The sequence below is a fragment of the Populus euphratica genome, unplaced genomic scaffold (assembly GCF_000495115.2).
Source record: "Populus euphratica unplaced genomic scaffold, PopEup_1.0 scaffold33.1, whole genome shotgun sequence".
Taxonomy (NCBI): Eukaryota; Viridiplantae; Streptophyta; class Magnoliopsida; order Malpighiales; family Salicaceae; genus Populus; species Populus euphratica.
Window position 1 is genome coordinate 530,689 of NW_011499906.1, and position 16,417 is coordinate 547,105.

At 29.1% G+C, this 16,417-nt stretch overlaps 1 protein-coding gene across 2 annotated transcripts; it reads left to right on the top strand.

The window, feature by feature from the left end:
• The first annotated feature begins 6,823 nt into the window (after positions 1-6,823).
• On the top strand, positions 6,824-12,206 carry LOC105133398 (probable polygalacturonase At1g80170). Of its 2 annotated transcripts, none has more exons than XM_011037374.1 (9): positions 6,824-7,214; positions 8,175-8,306; positions 8,411-8,581; positions 8,668-8,688; positions 8,837-9,044; positions 10,780-10,858; positions 10,943-11,051; positions 11,186-11,302; positions 11,645-12,206. In XM_011037374.1, the coding sequence occupies exons 1-9, from the start codon at positions 7,008-7,010 to the stop codon at positions 11,921-11,923; spliced, it is 1,323 nt and encodes a 440-aa protein (XP_011035676.1). In that variant the 5' UTR covers positions 6,824-7,007; the 3' UTR covers positions 11,924-12,206. The 2 variants fall into 2 exon arrangements, with proteins under 2 accessions (XP_011035676.1, XP_011035674.1); XM_011037372.1 differs by having other exon boundaries at positions 6,825-7,214; positions 10,777-10,858; positions 11,645-12,189.
• Positions 12,207-16,417: the final 4,211 nt, after the last annotated feature.

Below are 16,417 nucleotides of genomic sequence, written 5' to 3' on the forward strand. Positions count from 1 at the left end.
TCTCAAATGACAATATTTTCAGAGCTTCAATTCTCTAAATGGTTTACTTTCAAACTATTTACCAAACTTAGATAATATTCTCCACATAAGCGTTAAACCCAGTTAATAAAATATCAATGAAAAAAACATCTTTGCTCCACTATCAGTGGAGGGCCAGGGGCAAGATGCTTATTATATAGTAATGAGTGCCCCATAGAAAAAACATCCTAGTTATATATTATATAAAGATATTTATTTATGAGTGTACGTTGAAAAGAATATCAATGATAGTTTTTTAATAGTAATGTTGATGATACTCGAAAGCTTATATAAAATCATCCCTAAACTTCATTTGATCCTTGAAGTTCTAAACTTATATGAAATGATCCCTAAACTTCATTTGAGTTATAACAAGGTTGTAAACGTAGAAGGAGGCCAGAGATGGAATGAGAGAGGCGGGTTCAGTTTTCAAGGTGGATTAGAACGTTGTTTGAGGTTTTAAGTGTTTTTTAATTTTTAATATAAGGTATTGTGATAATAATTATTTTTAAAATATTTTTTATTTAAAAATATTTTGATTGAAAATATTAATTTAAAATAAAAAAATAATTTTTTAAAAATAAAAAAATAAATAATATATATTTAAATATTATAAAAATCGAATGAGAAAAAAGAAACAATTACCCTTATCTAAGAGCGGGAGCTTAGATACAACCAGACCCATATATTTACAACCTAACTTTTTTTTTCATTTATTTATTATTTTATCAATTTTAATTTTTGTCAAATAATTAAATAATTAATGTTGTTGGTTGTTTTGTATTTCTTATAACCTAAAAAAATATTATTTTCTACACTTTTGACTTTTTGTTGTTTTCTTTTTCAAAAATTATTATAAAAAATAACAATTATTATACATTTCATCCAACCTTTTAAAAGAATGTTTAATTATAAGAAAATTAAATAATAGAGGCTTTATAATCGACGGCCAATCAATCTAAGATGCATTTTTAAAAAATAACTAATGACAATAACACTGAAATATATTTGATATAACATCTATATTCTTCTTTAAAACAAATATATGCGTTGATCCTAGATTATCATGCAGAGAATATAAAAAGGGTCTAAATAATAAGACAATGATAGTTAATAATTTCATATTTTAGTTTGTATCAATTTTTGATTGATTTTGTCTCACTTTAAAATTAAAAATTGATAATGAATCTTCAACGAAAAGAAAATCAACATTCATAATATATGAAAAAAAAAAATCAAGTGCGAGTTGTTGATGATTTCCTTATCAAACATATTCATAAAATATATTTAAATTTAAAAATAAAAACACACATGATATTAAATACTATATAATACTCATTAACTTAAAAGAGTATAATTAATGTAGACTTATTTTAAAAAAAGTGGTAGCTAATATTAAAAATAATCTAAAAATATAAACATATATCAAATTTATTTATAAAAAAAGTGGATGGAGTGCAAAAACAAACTATATGTTAGCATCTTAATATATTTTGATATAATTTGAGGAATTTTAAATGATATTATAGCATGAGGATATCCAAATAAAAAAAAATAGGTACGTACGAAAGGAATGTCCAGGAAATGGGAAACAATAAACAACGAAATTAATTTTCCTTTTAGTTCGTTTTATTTGCCTTATTTTGGTTCGTGTTAAATGTGCAGTAAAAAAGACAACACTTGACTTCAACTTCTTGTAGCTGGGTTCATCCACGTCATCGTCTTGAAAAGCGATATCCATGCATCTAGGTGAACGTGTTCCAAGCTCAATCATTGATGGAGGACATGTGCTCTCCACTGAGTTGTCAGTAACCCAGTCACTCACTCCACTCGTTAACCCTGGGTTTGTCATAGACTAATATGCACATACCATTGATTTATTTTCTGGGGTGTTTAAATGTATGGTTGAAATTATTTTTGAAGTATTTTTTATTTAGAAATATATAAATTAATATTTTATTTTTATTTTTTAATTTATTTTTAATATTAATACATTAAAATAATTTAAAAATAATAAATAATAATTTTTAAACAAAAATAAATAAATTTTGGCTAACTTTTATTTGAGCCGTGCTTCCAAATATTAGCTTAATAAACCCTGCTACCGTATACCACTGTACCAGACTACAGGCATCTTCTTCAAACCAATTTTCTTTTATAAATAAGATAAAAAAAGGGAAACAAATAAAGGAAACTTCTTTGATTACATGGTAACAATTGTAGAAATATATTAAAATTATTTTTTTATTTTTTAAAATTATTTTTGAAATCAACACATTAAAACAATCTAAAAACATAAATAAAATTAATTTAAAATTTTAAAAAATATAATATTTACCATATTTCTAAACAAGATCTGTATTACCTCGAGTTGGGCCGTATTTGTAAGTTTTCCTTGTGCTTCGAAACCAGATGATAGACGTGGCTCATTGGTAAAACTGAGATGGTATAATTACAACTACAAAATAAACTTTGAAGGGTGTTTTACTGTAATTGCTAGCACTATGGGTTTTAATAGTGGTCTATATATATATATCATTAAACTTCTTTATTGGTTACATCTTATGTTATCTTGGTTTTTGTTGTTTTGTGAGTTAATGGTTCCTTATTTTTTTCATTATTTAGAGATTTAAAGGTTTTTATCACATTTTAATCTTGATTGAAAGCTAATTTAATAAAATATAGTTTTAATTTATAGTTTAAAGATACAATTAAAAAATAGTGATCAAATTAAAAAAAAAATCACATGGTCAATCTAAAAAAATACTTTTTAGTCCATTTATTTTTCTTTGACTTCTTTTTTTATCCCTTTATTTTTTATAATTTTTGTGCAAAACTTCATTTTATTTACTTTCTAATAAAAAGCAAGAAATTCATTAAAAAACAGGAAAAGAAGATATAAAATTATTGGTTAGCTAATTTACAACAATAAAAAAGTTGTTTTTGACATAGTTTTAGATTTTTTTTAATCAAGTGATTTCTTAGTTTTTTAACAATTAAAAATAGTTGAATTAAATATGAATTTATTAAGATTTAGGAGGTGTTTTATACTTTTTTCCCATTAAATAAGTTAAGAAAACCTGCTTCCACAATACATGAAGTGTAAGAAACCTATAGACCTTAAGATTTAAATTTTGAGTTCTTCTCTTCCTACTCTAAGTTAATTTGTAAATTTCATTTTTGCCCTTAATGCTTCCTATCACAAGTTTTTTTGGTTTCGATTTAATGGCTCAATACCTTATTTAATAGGGAAATTCTTTAATTTTTCCTTATATTTCCAAGTGAACCAATTTTATCATTAAATATACTATTAAATTAAATTCCCAACACATCTTTCTAACAAGATTTTCAAGCTAAACTACGATAATTAGCTATGTAATTTGTACATGAAAAGCATTTAATCTATCTAACTTGCAATGATACTTTAAGAATAAAAAATAATCACGCACTAAATAATTATGTGATTAATTTGGATTATTAATTTGACCTAAAAAACTTGTCAAAATACATCATGATGTATGGAAACTTAACTTATATTTTAAGATAAAACTGACTCAATTGAAAATATAATATTAGATTAAAGAACTACTTTATTATATTTATTATATAAGGATAAACTTTTTTCAAGAAACAAAATCAATTTAATCAAGATTTCGTTACAATTTTCTATTCCAAATTAAATTGAAAATTAATCTTTAAAATAAAAATCCATACATAAAATCATCATTAAAAACAAAAATAAAATAAAAAAAGAAGAAGATAGTGTTGCGTTGTGAGTTGAAAATAGCACAAGTAAAAGCAATATCTAGTAATAGATAGCATCCACCGATTACAAATATCATCAAGCTGCCACTGTCATGAGCCTAGTGAACATATATATATATATATGTGGTGGCAGGGGCGGAGACGGGGGTTGAGCCCCTGCAAAAATAAAATAAAAATTAATTTTTTTAAACAATATTTATAATTTAAATTTAAATAATATAACAACTACTATTTTAACTCTTTTTAATTTTATTTTTTAGTTCCGCCGTACGTGGTGGCTAAATTAGTTGCGGTGATCGTCTCTGTATAGGCAAAGAACACGTCGTACATTGTTTATGAAAAAATATCGAGCAAAGAGTGCCGGTTTGAGTTTGAAAAAATTAAGCAAGCTTAGCCTTTTAAGCCAATGATATTTGATTTTTTTAAATGATATACTCGCAGGCTTAACTTTCCATACCCAATTATGTTCGTGGGCCTAGCTTGACTCCTGGCCCTTCACCTAATTTTTGTTCATTTTTAATTTATTTATTTTACAATTTTTCAATAAAAATATTTTATTTTAGTAAAATAATATTTTACAAAATAATATAAGATTAGAAATTTTTATATGGTTATATTTAAATAATGGTATATGAACCTCATATATTGTTTTTTAATAAAAAACAATTGCTCATAAATATTCAATTCAAATAAAAATATATATTTTATTATTTAACTTTTTCATATAACTATCTTAAATTAATTATCATTTTTTTTCATAAAATTATGTTAGAATTATAAATTTATTATTTTTTTTAAATTCTTTTTACTTTTTTGTGTAAAAAACAATGAAAATAAATCAAAACCTTTCATACCATTTGAAATTCCCGAATGATTACTGAAACAATATTGACTTTGAATAAACCAATTAGGGAGCTTTAATTCCACTTAAAAATAACAGTTTATATATATATATATATATATATTAGGTGACATGCACATGTGATGATGTAGGCTTGTGATATGTTTGTGTATTATCATGGATTTATGAAAAAAATCATATAAAAAAAAATGTTACCATCCACAATATTTTAAAGGAAAAAACAACAAAATTATATTTTCAATCAGTTTAATATTAAAAAAACAAAATCAATAAAAAAAATTATGAAAAAAACATAAAAAAAAAGAAGATGACAATTTTGGAAGAAAAAAATTAAATAAAATAAAAAAAACATGCGAGGAAAGTTAAAGCTAAATTTTCAATCAGTTCAATATTAAAATCATTTAAGAAAACATTGTATTAATCTATAGTGTTTTATGAGAAAATAAACAATTATAATTCTCAACCAACTCAATATTAAAAAAAATTAACAAAGATAATTTTAACAAATATAAAAAGAACAAAAGAAAAAAAAACATGCAAGGAAACACTATAATAATCTATAGTGTTTCATGAGAAAATCTACAGTTATAATTTTTAACCAGCTCAATATTAAAAGCAATAAAAACGACAAATACAATTTAAAAAAACATTAAAAAATTATATGAAAAACATTGTAGCAATCAACAATGTTTTAAGAAAAAAAATGCTAAATTGTCAACCAGCTCAGTATGAAAAAAATAAATTTGACAAAAATAAATTTGAAAAAAAAAGTATCGATTAGAAAAATATGGAGGAAAACACTATAGCAAGCTACAATATTTTAAATAACTACAAAGCTAAATTCTCAATCAGCTTAATATAAAAAAATAAAATCGACAAACATAATTTTTTTAAAAAATTATTTAATAAAAAACCATATAGAGAAACACGGTAGCAATCTAGTGTTTTAAAGAAAAAAAATTAAAAAACTAATTTTTCAATCAGCTCAATAATAAAAAAATAAAAAAATAAAATCAACAAAAATAATTATAAAAAATATATAAAAAAGAAAGATAATTTTGGAAAAAATTTAAAAAAATAGAAAAAACATGGTGAAAGCTAAAGTTAAAGCTAAATTCTCAATCAACTTAATATTAAAAAAATAAATTCAACAAAGATAATTTAAAAAAAAATATGAGGGGGAAACACTACAACTAAACAAAAACCATGTAAGGAAAACACTATAGTAATTCATAGTGTTTTTTTGTTGAAACAAGCTACAAAGCTAAGTTCTCAGTCAGTTTAATATAAAAAAAAAATTAACAAAGACTATTTTTTTTTTAAAAGTCAATTTTGGGTTAAAAATATAAAAAAAAAGGAAATAAAAGGGAACAAAAAAAACATGTGGGGAAAGCTATAGTATTTTAAAGAAAAAAACTAAAAAACTAAATTTTCAACCAACTCAATAGTAAAAAAATAAAATCAACAAAAATAATTCTAAAAAAAACAAAACAAAAAAAACAAAATATGTAAAAAATAAAATTTTTGAAAAAAAACAAATAAAAAAATAAAAAAACATATGGAGAAAGCTAAAGCTAGATTACCAACCAGCTCATTATTAAAAAATTAAATTTGAGAAAGATAATTTTTAAAAGAAATATATAGGAAACATTGCAGCAAAACAAAAATTATATAGGAGAAACACCGTAGCAATTCATATTGTTTTTTTTTTAAATTACAAAGCTAAATTTTTAACCAACTTAATATAAAAAAAATAAAATTTACAAATATCATTTTGAAAAAAAAATCATAAAAAAAAACAATGTATAAGAATATTATAGGAATTCATAATATTTTTAAAAAATTTACATAATTTAATTTTTAATTAATTCAATATTTAAAAAAATTAGCAAAAATAATTTTGAAAAAAATAAAAGAAAAAGAAGTTAATTTTGGGTAAAAAAAGGAAAACCACATGTAAAAAAAAAACAATAGGAAAAAAAACTGTTATAGTAAAATCTACGCGTTTTTGAATATATATATATATAACATTAGAAGACAGGAATTAAAACCAAAGTAAATAGCATTTCAATAACATAAGAGATGGCGATTTCATCTGGATTTAAGATAATATTAAAATTAAATATTAAAAAAAAAAACAGATGAACTGTTCAAACCAATATTAAAACACAGAACAGACATTGAGAAATGATTAACAGAATGACAACAGGAAGACCTCAAACGACGTTACAGCATCAAGAAAAGAATAAACCCGTGACAGCGGCTTTCAATTTAGGATGTTAGATAGATTCACTAGATCCATCTGCTGTTCATAAAACTGTCGGCGCCAGGTTTCTGATGCCCATGTTCTCTCTGACAGAACATGAACAACCTGAGGTTTGGTTTTTGTCCAAAAGGCGCTATCACTATACGTGTGCTTATATGTGCATGTTTTGTATGTGTACAAGGATTTGACTCTCTCCTTCAGCTCCCGCAATCCGCGCCATCAAGAATCCGACCCAGTTCCAAAAGGGTCCTTCTTGTCGGTGATTTTGGTGCGAAAGGAGATGGTCTTAGTAATGATACTCAGGCATGTCATCATTATACAGTTTCCATTATATACACTACGTTTCTATTTTTTTAATGTTTTATTTGATCTGTGTCTTCTGTAGTGCGACGTGGTTTGGTTACTCTACTTGAATGTTGATCATTCGACTTGATAGGTTGTTTTTGTCAATGTCAATGTGGTGTTACATGTTTGATGATGCCCATTTTATAAGAATGCATGATTTTTGTTTAGAATCTTCTTGGCTCTGAATGGGGTATTCGATTTTGAGATTGTTGGCAAATTAGAAATCATGTATATATTGGACAATTTTGAGTAACTTTATGTGTGGGCGTACCATGTCTAATTGAATGATTCCCATTTCTTTTCTTTTTGGTGGAATGTATGAGCTCGTTTAGACAACAAAACTTTAATTTCTATTGCAACTAGTGAACATCATATTTCTTGAGCGCAGCTAGTTTTCTGTTCGAGGAAAACTTGAACTTGTTATGAGCTTCAGGTTGTAGATTTTGATTTCAGCATGGGGTTTGGGTTAATATATTTTTTTCTGTTCTATTGGAATGTAAAGAAAATGAATGTTTCAAGAAATCAAAATGATGCTCTCATCTTTGTGAACGTGAATGGTCTCAGCAAATTTTCGATAACAAATGAAAGTCGGTCATTTCAATTTTAATGGTTAAACAATTGTTGTTGTGAAAACTGAACAATTTCTTATTTCCTCTTTGTTTTCCTCCATTAGCTGGCTATACGATCAGCCATCATGTTTTCCTTACCAAGTCTTGGTAAAGAGTTTTGAACCTTGCCTATTGAGATGCAATAGACTGCATAATACCAAGCAGCCAATTATTTGCTTTTCAAGCAAAAATTTCAGATCTTTTTAAGAGTTTGTTTGGACTTTTTATGCCTTACTATGTATTTTAACCATGTGCAAAGTTATTGTAAAGTATAACTTCTCTTGATGTGGTATTATTTCTTGGCTTTCAGGCTTTCAAAGAAGTTTGGGAGATGGCTTGTTCTTTCCGGGGTCGAACCAGGATTTTAATTCCAGCTGGTTATAATTTTCTGGTCCATCCGGTTGATTTCGGAGGGCCTTGTAAATCAAAGGTCATTCTTGATGTAAGCATAACAACTAACTGTTTTGTTGTGATTTGCATCATTTCTTCCATCTATGTGAATATTGTTCCCCTATCAGTTACTGCATTGGAATTGTGATTTAATAGATCTCTGGTACGATTGTTGCTCCTGAAGACCCTGCTGCTTGGAAAGGTTTAAATCGTCGCAAGTGGCTCTACTTCCATGGGGTAAAGCACCTTACAGTAGAAGGGGGAGGAACTGTCAATGGCAGGGGATGGTTATGGTGGGCTCAATCTTGCAAGATCAACAAAACCAATGTATTTCTGTGACTCATACCTAAATCTTTCTCATATTTTTTTATTTATGCATTTTTTTTAACTATAGCTTCAATTGTTTGCAACAGCCATGCCGAAATGCTCCAACGGTCAGTGCTGCTTTATTCTTTGAGCAATGCAGTTAGTTCCATTAATTTACTTCTTTCTGTTGTATCTTTCATCCTATTGTTTCCTCAAGAACAATGTTTTCCTTTCACGTTTTAAACACTCTAATCTACTATAGCAATCGTGCTGCAGGCCATTACTTTCCACAAGTGCAAGGATTTGAAAGTCGAGAATCTTAAGGTGGTTTGTGGTCAAAAGATGCACATAGCATTCACTAATTGTCTCAGGGTTATGACTTTCCATCTTATAGTGACATCACCTGCTGTTAGCCCCAATACTGATGGAATCCACATCAGTGCATCCCATGGAGTAAAGATCAAGGATAGTGTTGTTAGAACAGGTTGGTAATTCTGGAAGCTGGCACATAGTTTTATTATTAGAATGATGATGTAAATGTGTTTTCTCTTCCTTCCGTGTTTACTTCATAAGTTTGCAACTTTTTGATGCATGTAGACATTTCTTTGTAAGTGTAATTTGATGATGTTATTTGCAACTGCAAAACAAAGAGAGCATGTTAATAATTTTGCTTATGACATGCCATACGGGAATCTTCATTTATGAACAGATATTTTTATCTCATTTGAGTTCATTTCAACAATTCTTTTAGTTGCTTTGATAGCTGCGCTTGGAAATCATGTGTCTTTTCATTTGGGCTAATGATAATAGTTTAATCAGGTTTGATTGAGAATGAAATGAAAATACCTGCTGCAACACTATTTAATCTGTTTCATTCTTTGATTGTCATTTGTGATGACCTCTCTGCTATAATAATTTTTCAACATGTGTGATGACCTCTCTGTTATAATATTTTTTCAATTCCTTATTAATATCAGCTTGTTAATGGATATATTCCTTGTAGCTCGTTAAATGCACAAGTACATGATATTTCTGTGGTTAGGCTGAGCACAAGTGGTTAAGACTTGGCTTATGATGATACAAAAAGGTTCTGGGGTTCTAGTTTTACCCTTGTATAGCTTGTGAATTTTTAATTCTCATGCACTACTATGCATGGGGCCACTTTTTGAAAAGACAAGATGGGCCCTTGTCAACCCAGGCGCTGCTGGGGTGACTTGGCACGCCAGTTCCTAGCAGTGGAGTACCCCGCTGCTTGTGAAGGTAATAAAAAAAATAAAAGGTGAGTTGTCTGTGATAGCAGACAGGCAGTTAGCCATCACCGAGAAAGGACCAAACCTTGCGTGCTCAGAGCAGAAGTACAATGTTCCATATATCCATTATATTTTCTCCATAAGATGCTACCCATTCAAGTATGACACAGTATGTTTAATTGAAGATAGTTTGGAGAAAGAATCTTGAATTGGATTTTCTTGAAGCTAAACTTTTCTAACTCAGAAAAAGATGGTTAGCTAGAGTACATCATCTTAAGCTGGGATTTTAGGGGTGAATTTTTGTTTCTTTTCCCGAGGTTCACAAAAAAATTCGTGAGATATAGGACCAGAATGATATTGTTTGTGCAGAGGATTGATTTGGGAGATATAGGCTATTGGGTTATGGAGGCCTAAACCTGATTTTTTAATGAATTTCCCAAGAAAACTATCGATGAACACAAGATATAGGTGGTCGATATCAGTTGCAGTCTTTTATACTGATGTGTTAGCCTGGATCGGAGGTTGCTATCAAAATATCTCTTCATTATGTGCAAATTTAAATAGAGCATCATATGTATATTCTTATGATACACCCAATTCAATCAATCACAAGTTTCATACAGTGAACTTCAGATTCAGTTAATGGTCTGTAAGAGCTTTCCATTGTATCAAAAAGTCACTTACCTTAGATTTAACCATAGATATATTGATTCGTTGATATTTGGTTCCTTTAAATAAATGGCGCTCAATTTTAAAAAAAAAAAAGAAAAGAAAAGAAAAGAAAAATATCTATTTTATTTTAGTTGCTGATATGGTGGAACAGAACATGATGATCCCTTTTCCAACTCCATGTCTTTCAAATGAAGCTTGTGAACTTGTGGTATGCAAAGCTTGAGGCTTCACACTTGCATTTTTTATGCATATTTTGAGTGGAAATGTTATCTTGAGTTCCAATTTTGCATCTAGGTGATGATTGCATCTCTATAGTCAGCAACTCTTCACGAATCAAAATCAGAAACATTGCCTGTGGGCCAGGCCATGGTATAAGGTAATAACAAAGTCCAGCACTCTCTAGCACTGCAGTATCATGAACGTCTGTAGTTCTTAACCTTTTCTTGTTTGTATTCATTAGCATTGGGAGCTTGGGAAAATCAAACTCATCATCATTGGTGCGGGATGTAATGGTTGATGGAGCTTTCCTTTCAAACACTGATAACGGGGTGCGGATAAAAACATGGCAGGTAAAGTTCTATCTCTCTGCCACACACTTGAGCACACACAAATCTCTACGTGCATCTCTGAATAGATAGACAGATGTTTTAACTAGTGAATTCTTTGTGATTAACCGAATCCTGAGCTCTTTGAACTTCACCAGGGAGGTGGTGGTAATGCCACAAATATCACATTCCAGAACATATTCATGGAAAACGTATCAAATCCAATTATAATAGATCAGTATTATTGTGATGCAGGCGTGCCATGTGCAAATCAGGTATGGTACTGACCTTTCTCAGATTTTAGTGCCAGGAATATGAAATTGTTGCCGAATTTATAAGCAATGGACCACACTTTTTATGAATCATAGTGGACCTGTAAATGCATGTAGATTGGGCCGGCACCACACACTTATCACACGATGGTCAAACATTCAACAATAAGGATTACAGTGACATGTTCCCTGTCAGTAGCCTTAAGGAATGCGTCCTAGTTAATTGCCACTGAAGCAGTTGTGTTGGATTGCTACCGCTGCATTATTCTTCTTGGCTAGTATATAATTTGAATGCATTTCTTGAAATGAAGAGATTATATGACTTATTAATGCCGTGGAATGCAGACTTCAGCTGTTATAGTGGAGAATATATCCTTTAGGCGTATCAAAGGAACTTCAGCAACTGAGGAAGCTATAAAATTTGTTTGCAGCGACGACTTCCCCTGTAAAGGACTATACTTGGAAGATGTTCAACTTCTGTCACACACAGGGGGAACGACAAGGTCTTTTTGTTGGCAAGCTTATGGCTCAAGCCGGGGTCTAGTTCACCCTTCTCCTTGCTTCTCTTGCAGCGAAGGCTTCATCAAGGAGAAAGTCCCATCCCACCTCCTTCAGTCTTTTTGAAAACAAACTGCACAATTTAAATTGATGTATAAAAAGCCAAACTAGAAGAGAATCATGGTCCATGTTTTTTAGGACTCAATTCTCTGTGATGGTCCATGTTTTTTAGGACTCAATTCTCTGTGATAAATTTAATACATAGTAAAAGTAACAGCTCGTGAGAAAGGGGAAAATTCGCCGTGAGCTGTAATCGTGTGTTGTTGTCGTATATTCTATTTCAATAATCAATATGTACAGGTGTATTGCATATACACGGATTGATTCAACAAGCACTGGCTAACTTTAATGAACTTCATATTACTAATAATACAACATATCATAGCTATATCTAGTTGAGCCTGAAGTTATGTTTGATCATATTACTTCAATAATTCTCAGCAAGTTGAATGGGATAAGGTACAACATTCACTAACTTGGATCGTAAACGGAGATGATAAGAGAGGTTAGGTTTATTTAGCACATTGACAATCCAATCATCAAAAGTAATAAATTGAACTCAGGTTTTTTTGAGCAACCATGCCATGGACAAAGTGAATTAATTTTCACATGTTTCAAGCGAGCATGTAACGCTAAATTAGCATATGGATAGTGGCTTTTAAGTTATCATATTATACTAAAGGATGAGTTGTTTTGAAAATATTAAGTTCATCAATTTGACCATCTATAACAATAAATATGTATAAAAGTGATTAACAATGCATTTGCTAGATTTCAAAGAGATCAAATTACACCGAGGTGAATAGCATAACAACAAGTGAACTTTTAGTCATCAATAATATCAACCTAATTAATATCATCAAACCTATCAATACCATCAACCTAATTAATATCATTAAACCTATTAAGTGAGAGATAACTATAATGAGTCAAGTGCAATCTAAATAATGAAGTACCAATTATTGAATATTCATGAGAGAATGCATAGACTAACATATCTTATTGACTGCAATATGATTAATACTTAAAAATGTAATTTTATCAAGGTTTTATATCATTATTTTGCACTTCAAGTATCAATAACTCCTTAACTAAAACATGTTTTATAATAACATATCTAATAGTATAAAATACCTTTAATTTATAGTAAATATTCATTTTAAATGCAGGTTTATCACATAAATAAAAGGATTGATTGATAAGTTTAAAAACTGAAATGGAAAGAACAAAGAGATGGTCAAACTTAGAAAAGAGATGTGGGTGCAGTCCAAATCAAAACACTATTCGGTAATTGGGTCATATATAGAGCTGTAGATCTTGGATTCAGGTCTACTTTATATGGATGGAAAGATAAGACATAGACCTACAACTTTCATAGGAGCCCAAGATTTAAAAAAGCAATTTTCAAGTCTAAATTATAGCAACAACAAAGAAGCCTGAATCTATCCTGCAACCCAAATATTGTTCAATGTTTGGCCCATATTTGGAGTTCTAGAAGTCCAAATGACCTCTATTTTTTTTCCTGAAAAGCTGAGACAATTTCCTACAACTTTTATGTTTTCAAGTGGTTCAAATTCTAACGTTATCAATGAGGTTTTAGGTAGACAAGAGAAGATAAAGATTGTCACCAAGTCAAGAGTTGGCCATCCACTCATTAATTAGTCATCAAATCAATAGTTCCTAATTTTGGCCTATAAAAGGAGGCATTTGTCATGCAATTAGGCATCTTGGTCTCCAGACCAAGATTATGTTATTGCTTTCTCTCTTTGTTTTTTTGTAATGCTTAAGTTTTTCTTTCATTAATATCTTGTTTATGCCTTTCATTTCCTTTCCTTTACTGAGTTAACTTTTATCTTATTTAAGTTTTTATTTTATTTATTTACTTTTCTTTATTTTATTATGTTTAGTTAAGTTTATTATATTAAGGTGAAAAGGTTATACTAATGGTGTAAGAATAAGTATAGTGTAAACTGAACATAGACATTAATGTTTGATACTAACATGTTTTATATTTGTTATCTTGTTCACTCTTTAATACTTTGCTTGTTAAATGACTAATCTAGATTTATGTTGTATAACACTTGGTACAATAAATATTTGGCACGCTCATAGCCCATACTATATGGTATAATCGACACCTGAGCTATGAAAGAAACTTGATTTGTTGTTAACATAAGTTATAATCATGAATGCTTGACAAGATTTACAAGTATTAGTATTAATTGAATAAGATAACTAATGTAATCATGTTAACAATTTATAATCTGATTGAAACCTCTTATGTGTGTGGTTTTCAATTGAATAATAAGAGTTTATGCTATACTTGTTTAACATACCATTAGTGGATCCTCTAACCTTGACATTTGTTGTCATCATTGTTTAATCATTAAATTAATCTTCCATCTCAAAGTTCTCATCAACTTCTTCTTTTTATTCTATTACTACTACTACTACTATTGCTGTTGTTGTTGTATTATTATTATCTATAATTTATACAATTAACCTCCCTGTGGTTCGACCCCGATCTTGCCGGGTTATTTATTACTTCGACACTCCTGCACTTGGGAGAAGACATCAATCTTTTAGTTGTGTCACAACACATCTATTAGGTCAAGTGAACATGAGATGCTAAAAAACACCTCTAATAATCTAAATTATGTTGGATTTAAATAAGGAATGCTTGTTGAGGTGGCTGAAAAAGAAGCAACGACAATTGGAGTAATAATTGACATACACTCAAACATACTAGCATTATTTTAAGATCATCATTGTATTATTGTTTTGAAAGACAAGATCATTTATAGTGGAAGAAACCCCGATTCCAAGGAAATAATTAAAAAGGCCAAGATTATAATGGTAAATTCAGTACCTAAATGTGTAATAAAATGCTCTAGAAAGACCGAATTGCCACTAATTAGTAAAACATCATCAACATAGACCAAAAAAATACCATAGCCTTAATAAAACAAAGAATAAATAAGTATTAGCTTTAGAGCTATGAAATCTAAAGGAGACTAGTAACTAACTAAGCTGATCAAACCATGCATAAGGTGTTTTCCAAATATAATAAAGAGAACAACTAAGTTTTGTAAACATGGTGTGGCAACCGAGGATAAAAAAAGTCAGGGGCTAAGCTATAAATACATTTGCATCAATAAACCTATTAATGAAAGCATTATGAACATCAAAATGATATACCAACTAGCCATGAGTAACACTAACACTAAGAATTGTCTGAACATTACAAGGCTTCACCACTAGACTAAATATCTACTGAAAATCAATTTTTTTTTTATTGATAATAATCTTTGTCCACCAGATATGTTTTGTCATGCTTAAGAGTTTCGTATGCCCTATGTTAAATCTAGTATATCCATTCACAACCTACCATATTCATAGTAGGATTTTATGGTACAAAGAACGAAGTATCATTAGAAGTAAAAATAAAATAAAATTAATATTCATAGTTGATTGTTGTTTAGGATATCATTTAGTCTTAGTGAAAGACAATGGTTTAAGGGTAAAGTCAGAAAAGATACTAACAATGCTCTAGAAGGATGAGTACGATTAAGTCATAAAATTATATGATGTTCAATCTGTATATTTAGAGGAGATGTGGAAAGAAAAGGAGATGAAGTGGTAATGAGTCCAGGATCAATAAAAAAATTTAGACTTAGAGTTGTAGATAAAAACAAAAAAAACATAAGTAAGCAAGAGGCAAGACGATGAGAGAAAGGTAAGGAGGGTGTGAATACTAAGAGGAAGATAAAGTGGATTTAGAACACGAAGGTTTTTCTTTCTAAACTACTAGAGATAAGACAAATTGAGAAAAAAGATTATTAAAGAGTTTAGATGTTGGTAGGTTGACCCAATAGGTAGAGATAAAAGTTAAATATAAAAAAGATCAAGAGGAAGAAATACTAATTAGACTGGTGGAAATGAAAAAAAAGGGGGGGGGGAGAATGACTCATAAACAGTACAATGACAAACAATATATATATACATATATAATGAGAGTGAATATCCATACTCTGGTAACTAATATATAGTGAACTATAACCTATGAATACATATGATGAAAAGTGAAAATCTATTTTATACCGATCATACGGTTGCAGATAAATAAAAATTAGCATAAGTGAGGATTATCAAAACGATGATGCCAAAGTTTAGGTGACATACGAACATCAAGAAAAGTATGAGTATTAGGTGGAGAAGACTGGGCATGAAGGATGTAAAGTCTAATTTTAACAGTGTTGAAAAGAAGAATAGTATTAGAAATAAAATCTTTAACAAAGCAAACATAACTATGAATTAAAAAAATCATTATTATCGATAATAAATTGATGTATAGAGAGAAAGATTTTGTTATATCAGGAACATGTAAGATAGATGACAATATTAACGTACAAGTATGTATGTCATTGAAGGAATCATTAATAGTAAAGATTAAGAAACCTTTACCACCCCACTTTAAGATAATAAAAATTATTATATGACTTTACATATGAGAGGTTAGTAATATAAAGAGTGACATGATGAGTGGCTTTAGAGTTTGAG